The 9060-nt window shown below is 48.8% G+C and overlaps 1 protein-coding gene across 1 annotated transcript; it reads right to left on the bottom strand.

Moving 5' to 3' along the window:
- bmp3 (bone morphogenetic protein 3) lies at positions 1-7954 on the bottom strand. The gene is made up of 3 exons (XM_079354264.1): positions 6857-7954; positions 3816-4702; positions 1-1695 (listed from the first exon to the last, which is right to left on the bottom strand). The coding sequence occupies exons 1-3, from the start codon at positions 7131-7133 to the stop codon at positions 1504-1506; spliced, it is 1356 nt and encodes a 451-aa protein (XP_079210390.1). The 5' UTR covers positions 7134-7954; the 3' UTR covers positions 1-1503.
- Between the last annotated feature and the right edge of the window lie 1106 nt (positions 7955-9060).

Genomic DNA, 9060 nt, shown 5'->3' with positions numbered 1-9060 from the left:
TTAATGACGTAGATGTCTTTATTAAGAACCATGTAATGTAACCTTTAATAACACAAAACAAGCTCAGCCTGATACAAGGCTTTTCGAAAACACCAGCACTGACCCTCCATGCCTGCCATCGCCAACAAAGGTCCAACAAAATCTTCAATAGTCCAACAAAGGGTTAACTGACTCTGACAGTCCTGTGATTTAACAGTTTAAAGGTCACATGACCTCCTCCTCTTCAGATGAAATCAGTGTCCTCGCTCCTCTTCATCATGTGTGTGAAGTGTGTTGTTGTAAATCCACTCTGATCCTGTATTTGATCATGTCTATAAACCCCTCTATTTCAGCCCTGCTCAGAACAGGCTGTTTCTGTGTCTGTAGCTTTAAATATGTAAATGAGCTGTGTCTGACCACGCCCCCTCTCTGGAAGGGCTCGGGTGTACTCGCTGCTTTCTGGCTCCATGTCCTATTGTTTACGGTGAGAAGGCAGACTCAGAGGGCAGAACAAACACCTAGCTGTGGGAGTGTCACCCACCTGGGGGAGGGGCTACTGCCCTTTGTGATGTCATGAAGGGAACATCTCCAAACGGCCTGTTTGAGCACACATTTTCTGAGACGTGGAGCAGGCAGAAGACGGAGAGGATGGACTTTTCTCATCATTGGGGGGTTTGTAGACAGACACGTTAGAGGAACATGGAGGAGAGGATTCTGGGTAATATGTGACCTTTAATGAAGCAGATTTGTCCCTCTAACGTTGGAATCTGAAGTGTTCTTGCTAAGTTTGTTCTAGCAAAGTGACGGTTTCCTTCCAACACTAACAGTAATAAAAGAGCACATGTGAAAAGTAGCTTACTCTCTTTCTTATAATAAAACTCTGTAAATGTGTTTTTCTGTACAACAAAGGAGCAGCAGTCCGAACACCGAAGTGACCGTCCAGCTGCTCCGCCTGCATCAAAGTTCTGGCTTTGGAATCTAATATATCTCTGTATAGCAGCCAAGCCAATAATTATACAATAACTTCTCATATAGTGAATAACACAGTGATAGTACAGACATAAATACAGACACAGAGTAACAAAAACCATGCAAGTGCGAGTCTGACTTGGTGGTAAAAACCAAAGACGATGTAAAGCTGTGGAGGAACGAGGACAACGCTTCCTCCACTTTTACTGTCTTTGTTGCCTCAGCAGTTTTTCTATGTGGGAAGTAAGTTCATGTTTGCTGTCACCCCGACATCATCCAACAAATCTCTCAGCGGGGGTGATCCAATCAGAGGAGCACAAAGGGAAACAGTGGTGCAGCATGGACTTGGAGTGGTGAATGAGACTTTCCATTCCAGCTTGAATACGATCTGTCCGTCTTCCTGAACAGTTTTCGTTTGACCTGGAACATGGGGAAGTTCTCTCCTCCAGTGCAAACAGTGAGTATTGTTCAGAGGGCGTTTGTGACTGAATATGTGACCGACTGAAGGAACGGGAGGGGGCGTGGCTGCTTTTCTGATGCTAATGGGGATGGGAACTATCGACAGGCGCAGGAGTCCACGGTCATGTTGGGGTAAACCTTCAGCACCACGTTCTTGTCCTCGTCGAAGAAGAGGATGCTGAGGGAGGACATCTTCTCTGGGACACAGCACGGCTCAGGGATGCCCGGGACGACGCCCACCGCCCGCACTATACTCTGGATGGTGGCGTGGTTCGACGGCTTCAGAGCCTGAAGCAGAGAGAGGAAATAGATTAAAGCATCTGTCTTTGATGATCTACCTGCACAAAAAGAGTGACGTCAGAGGTCATCTGTTCAACACCAACTTTGGGTTTCCAAAGTGCCAAACATGCTCCTCAAGAGGGGGCCTAACAAAGACCTGAGCCCCCCCCCTTTGTCTCTGGGTGTTAGCATTAGCATCCAACGAGCAGCTTCAGGCTGACGAGGACGAGCACCATCACAGAGGGGGGAGGGGCTTTACGCCCCAGGCTCTACTCCTGGGACTCATTACATCCGACTACAGAGACGGGCGACCCCGAGCTGATGAACTCAGGGGATGGATGGTGTGCATTCTGGCCATGTTTAAAATACCTGTGATGTTATCTTGTGGGCAGGGCCGCGAGCTGCGAGGGGAAACTGTTCAGCTCTTCTTTGTGTTTCCTGCACGGAGGTGAAGTCTTTTAGATGACTTCCCTTTAGATAAACTCTTTGAGATCCAAACTGTTGAAAGACTGAGCGGCCTCATCACTGAAGGAGAAACACTCTACTGTTTCCTGGCAGCGAAAGAAGAAAAAGCAGATGCCGTTGATTTCTGTACGTTTCCATGATCATCTTTAATGTGAGACAGAGCGGGGACCTCTGGTGTGTGACATCATGTCCTACAAGTCCTGGTGTGTTTGATTCACATCATGTCTTTCTTCCTGAGTGAAGACAGCTGACCCTAACCCCATCAGGGGTTAACCCCATTTTTTTTCTTTAAGGTTTATTTTTGGTCTTTTGTGCCAGTGGATAGAGACAGAGGACAGGGAGAGAGAGAGGGGACAGGCGTCGTAAGGACGTGTGTGCATTGTGAGGACGTGTGTGTGATGTGAGGACGTGTGTGTGTTGTGAGGACGTGTGTGCATTGTGAGGACGTGTGTGTGTTGTGAGGACGTGTGTGCATTGTGAGGACGTGTGTGCATTGTGAGGACGTGTGTGTGTTGTGAGGACATGTGTACGATGTGAGGACGTGTGTGTGTTGTGAGGACATGTGTACGATGTGAGGACGTGTGTGTGTTGTGAGGACGTGTGTGTGTTGTGAGGACGTGTGTGCGATGTGAGGACGTGTGTGTGTTGTGAGGACGTGTGTGCATTGTGAGGACGTGTGTGTGTTGTGAGGACGTGTGTGCGACGTGAGGACGTGTGTGCATTGTGAGGACGTGTGTGTGTTGTGAGGACGTGTGTGCATTGTGAGGACGTGTGTGCATTGTGAGGACGTGTGTGTGTTGTGAGGACGTGTGTGCATTGTGAGGACGTGTGTGTGTTGTGAGGACGTGTGTGTGTTGTGAGGACGTGTGTGCGATGTGAGGACGTGTGTGTGTTGTGAGGACGTGTGTGTGTTGTGAGGACGTGTGTGCATTGTGAGGACGTGTGTGTGTTGTGAGGACGTGTGTGTGTTGTGAGGACGTGTGTGCGATGTGAGGACGTGTGTGTGTTGTGAGGACGTGTGTGTGTTGTGAGGACGTGTGTGTGTTGTGAGGACGTGTGTGCGACGTGAGGACGTGTGTGTGTTGTGAGGACGTGTGTGCATTGTGAGGACGTGTGTGTGTTGTGAGGACGTGTGTGCGATGTGAGGACGTGTGTGTGTTGTGAGGACGTGTGTGTGTTGTGAGGACGTGTGTGCATTGTGAGGACGTGTGTGTGTGGTCCACAGCGTCATGGTGTCTTTACTTACCGTGGTTCTCTTGCTGCCACTCGTTCACACACTGTCCATCACACACTCACACACACTCACACACACACACACACACACACACACACACACTCTCACACACACTCACACACACACACACACACACACACACTCACACACACACACACACACACTCACACACACTCACACACACTCTCACACACACACACACACACACACACACACACACACACTCACACACACTCACACTCACACACACACACACACACACACACACTCACACACACACACACACACACTCACACACACTCACACACACACACACACTCACACACACACACACACTCACACACACTCACACACACACACACGTCCTCGTCCTGCCGTCCGGGACGCTCCAGCTGATTTCAAACATGAACATGACATCAGAGAGTCTCACCTTGGCCATGGGGAACTGGCAGGATCCTGAGCAGTAGAAGGCGTCAAACGACTTTGGCGATATAATCCACTCGCTCCATCCAATGTCAGCAAAGTCGACCTTGAGGTAGCGGCGGGCGCAGTTCCTCGGCTCGTTCCACTGCTTCTTTCTCGCCTTTTTGATGGTCTGTTCGTCAAACTGCAGCAGGGGCATCTTGTGCCGCTGGTTCTTGCCTCGGGTCTTTTTGCGAGGTCGGCGGGCCTGCTTGTTGTCTAACGGGTCGTACGGACTCGCCTCGTCCCAGCCGGTCGTCTCGTACGGATACTCGGGCCCGGGCAGCTCGTTGTTCTGCAGCGGCAGCAGAACGTTCACCGAGCGCTTGTGTCGGGGCCGCTCGTGTTCGGTGTGGTTTCGCTGTTTATGGAAGCTGTGTGGGGCGGAGCCTATCCCTCCCACCAGGCGGTGTCTCTGCAGCGTGGCCACCACGCTCTCAGGCTCAGAGATGGCCGAATCGTTGGCGTAGACCAGAATGTAGGGAGAGCGGTCTGACAGCAGCTCCTTCCAGGGCCGGGGTCCCTGTGAGACCACGTCGATCCCGATGAGGAGCTGGTCCTGGTTTTTGGCCTGGTTGACCGCACGCGTCACGTCCTTCCACTGCCACGAGATGAAGTCCCTGTACAGCGTGGACACGTTGATCCGAAAGTGTCCCAGAGTCCTGGTCCTGTTGTCCACGGAGGCGAAGCTCCAGATGACCATGTGGATGTGGCGGTGCCTGCGGGGCCCGTGGCGGCCCTGCGTGCTGTTCTGAAGGTCTCCGATGTAATAATGAAGAGTGGCCGACAGGACGTCCTCGGACTTTGTGAGGGACGTCAGGTTGAAAATCTGCAGCGGCTTCTTGTTTATGGTTCCTGAGGACGGAATCACAAACACGTCACGGTTACGTCACATTTCAAACAGCAACAATAAAGGTGATAAGGGTTTGAATCCCTGCCTGCCGTAGTGTCACTGAGCACCAACGTCTTGTGAAGAACCTTCAGTCCGTCAGATTCTTCTTCTTCATTGACTGAAGCGTGCGCATGTTGTTCCCGTTGAGCGCAGGTTACTGCCCACTAATGCCCATAAAAGGGCGTGAGTGCAGAGAGCCACAGGTCAGTGATCAGGAAGTGTCCTCGCACCTCTACCAGACTCATTTCTATGTTCTGGGCCGCACTGGGACTTGAACCCTCAACTTCCTAACCCGTCGCTACGTACCACGCCGACCGACCAATTCGTGTTCCTGACTCTGTGGAGCCCAGAGGACTCGATGTGACTTTTCTTTTTTAAAGCAGAGCGAGCTGAGCGTGACGGACGAGGCGCCTCGTCCTCTCGTCCTCTGTGTTCGTGTTGTCGGGAGCTACTGGAGAAAAGACTCACCTGAAACGTTCTGACAGAAAGACCTGAAATACAATGCTAATGCTAACTGCACAGGATATGTACATTATGCTATATAAGTTTAAGTCTAATGCTAATGCTAACTGCACAGGTTATGTACATTATGCTATATAAGTTTTAAGTCTAATGCTAATGCTAACTGCACAGGTTATGTACATTATGCTATATAAGTTTTAAGTCTAATGCTAATGCTAACTGCACAGGTTATGTACATTATGCTATATAAGTTTTAAGTCTAATGCTAATGCTAACTGCACAGGTTATGTACATTATGCTATATAAGTTTTAAGTCTAATGCTAATGCTAACTGCACAGGTTATGTACATTATGCTATATAAGTTTTAAGTCTAATGCTAATGCTAACTGCACAGGTTATGTACATTATGCTATATAAGTTTTAAGTCTAATGCTAATGCTAACTGCACAGGTTATGTACATTATGCTATATAAGTTTTAAGTCTAATGCTAATGCTAACTGCACAGGTTATGTACATTATGCTATATAAGTTTTAAGTCTAATGCTAATGCTAACTGCACAGGTTATGTACATTATGCTATATAAGTTTTAAGTCTAATGCTAATGTTAACTGCACAGGTTTAACCTGTAATTATGTTTACTCTTAGTCACATAGGGGCTGCTAAATCTTGTTTGGGGGATTATTGTATAGAGAGGGGGGGGGGGGACAGCGGGTGTGTATTGTAACTAATGTCTTGTGTCCTGCCTGTCTGTATACTGCTACTGGATGCCTTGAATTTCCCTCGGGATCAATAAAGTATCTATCTATCTATCTATCTATCTATCTATCTATCTATCTATCTATCTATCTATCTATCTATCTATCTATCTCGATCGATAGATCGATCGATCGATAGATCTATCGATTCAAATCGTGTTTCACTGACGAGTTTTAATAAATCAGAATTCAGTGAAAACATTTGATTCTTTTCTTGTGTTTTCAGTTTGGTCATCAAGTCGGCGTCCGCCTGACGCTGGTCATTTATCTGAACTGCATTTATAACATTCCTGTGAGCTGGGACGTTTGATTCTGGATCATCACATGAATCACGGCTGAGGAATGATTGCTCATTTAAAGAGCTGAAACTTCATGATGTTCATGTGTGATTAAAGGTAAACAGGGAAAAGGTGCTGATATTTGGGGGAACTGGCCCTTTAAATGCTGTGTCATACAGCTCGCAGGCGACAGGGGGCGGTATGATCCTACAAACTCGAACAGTTTAAACTGATTCAGATCAGAGTCCATTCAAAGGTTTGAGAGTCAAAGTGCAGAGACTTGTCTCCGGTTCTGCAGGCTGAGCAGCTGCACTATCTGACTCTCAGATCTGGAGGAGTGAAAAGGACTGTTTGGAGCCGCGTGCGGAGAGAATCTCAGAGTAACAGGTTGATCGCATTTCCATGACTGGATCAACAGGTGGATTTCAGGTTCTGCTCAATAAACAAGAACCGAGTCTTCTGCTCTGCAGCCTTCTCTTCACAGTAAAGAGCGCGTGCGTTTGTCAGAGGACTCATCTGAGGCCACGCAGCTCGCTGCACTTACAATGAAGCAAGTCTGAAAACACTTCACAGCACGTGCGCACTCACTCAGTTTTATGATTAAAGTTTGGACACCTACCCCAGTGCGCTTTGAAACTCCGCACGGTGTTTCCGTCCTTGAAGGGAAATGCAGCTCGGTTGTACTTGGCGTAAAGCATCTGCATGTGACCCGTCAGTGTATCCTGTAAGAGCGGGTCCTGCTCCTCCGTCGCAGCGGGCTTTTTATCCACCGAGTGCGTAAAATCCACCTTCCGTCTCTCGGGGAAATTGTCCGTTTTCAGCATCGCGCAATATCCAACGCACAGATAACTCCATCCGTAGAGTAAGACGAGCACACACAGGGAGGAGAGAGCCATTGTTGAGCCCGCGAGGCGCCTTCACAGCCGAAATGAAAAGTTGTTGAAAACGGAGCACGTTTCCAAAAGTGGTCCCTACCTCCAAAAAGACATACCATCACCTGAGGAGAAGCGCTGTGAGTGAGAGAGAGACCATCACCTCTGACAGCGCGCGCGCGCGCGCACACACACACACACACACACACACACACACACACTCAGGGTTATCCAGAAGGTTCTGCTGTCAGGTGAAAACGAGCGACGGTCAGAACAGAAGGTCAAAGTTCCAGCTGAAGGTGAAGATGCTGCAGAGCTGCAGGAGCGACGCGCGGTGAGCTGCTCTCTGCCGTCTCAGCTTTCATTGAAGGTAAAACATGTTGTGCTGGGTGTTATAGGGCGAGTGGGACCAGCTGGGTATTCCTCTCTCTCTCTCTCTCTCTCTCTCTCTCTCTAACACACACACACACACACACACACACACACACACACACACACACACACACGGAGAGAAAGAGAGGGAGAGTTTCCTGTTCCAGATACTTTTACGCACATTCAGCCTGGGGACAAATCATCTCAGGACGGCAGGAGGATTTTTTCGGGTTATTTAAGGCGATTTAGGGAAAAAAATTAATGAAGGACATTCCTCCTAAAAAAACGAAGTGATTTAAACAAACGGCAGCCACAGAGCGGGCCCTCCGTGCGTCATTTGTCCGGATCAGAGCTGTGCGTCTGGGCCGCGCTGCTGCTGAATGAAGCGGCTTACTGTCGCATTAAAGGCTCTCTCTCCTATTTAGTTTAGTTCAATGGAGATAAGCACACACATCCTGTACCATCAGGCTCCGATCCGGATGCTGTACTGTGCCCTACCTCCCCGCACCCCAGCGGCCCCCTCAACAGCCCATCCAGGCGGCTGTAACCCCCCCTCCCCCTCTCCCCGGGCTCCTCTTTCAGGGGCGCTCGGGAGGAAATGATTAGAGCATTTCCCCGCCCTTGGACATCTGATGGCAATAATATTAGCATGCCATGTCCTCCAGAGCGGTCAACACACTGAACAGCTTCAGCTGCACAGACACGTCACAAACAACAGCAGAAGGAAGTCAGGTGGCAGCCAATCAGAGCATCGTTACATACTAACAGACCTGAACTGGTGGATGGATGAAGATGTTCAAGTACAGCAGTTTTTACAAGCTCCACGATATTAAGCAGAGTGGGGATAGTGTTACACTCCATAGAGCTCTATGTTAAAATGTCCAACTTTACAGCTGCAGTTCCTCCAGTGTCCACTAGAGTCTGTCTCCTGCAGTGAGTCAGTCTCCATAGAGCTCTATGTTAAAATGTCCAACTTTACAGCTGCAGTTCCTCCAGTGTCCACTAGAGTCTGTCTCCTGCAGTGAGTCAGTCTCCATAGAGCTCTATGTTAAAGTGTCCAACTTTACAGCTGCAGTTCCTCCAGTGTCCACTAGAATCTGTCTCCTGCAGTGAGTCAGTCTCCATAGAGCTCTATGTTAAAATGTCCAACTTTACAGCTGCAGTTCCTCCAGTGTCCACTAGAGTCTGTCTCCTGCAGTGAGTCAGTCTCCATAGAGCTCTATGTTAAAATGTCCAACTTTACAGCTGCAGTTCCTCCAGTGTCCACTAGAGTCTGTCTCCTGCAGTGAGTCAGTCTCCATAGAGCTCTATGTTAAAATGTCCAACTTTACAGCTGCAGTTCCTCCAGTGTCCACTAGAGTCTGTCTCCTGCAGTGAGTCAGTCTCCATAGAGCTCTATGTTAAAATGTCCAACTTTACAGCTGCAGTTCCTCCAGTGTCCACTAGAGTCTGTCTCCTGCAGTGAGTCAGTCTCCATAGAGCTCTATGTTAAAATGTCCAACTTTACAGCTGCAGTTCCTCCAGTGTCCACTAGAGTCTGTCTCCTGCAGTGAGTCAGTCTCCATAGAGCTCTATGTTA

Source organism: Symphodus melops (assembly GCF_947650265.1).
Source record: "Symphodus melops genome assembly, chromosome: 1".
Lineage (NCBI taxonomy): Eukaryota > Metazoa > Chordata > Actinopteri > Labriformes > Labridae > Symphodus > Symphodus melops.
This window is presented reverse-complemented; position numbering and strand designations above follow the sequence as displayed.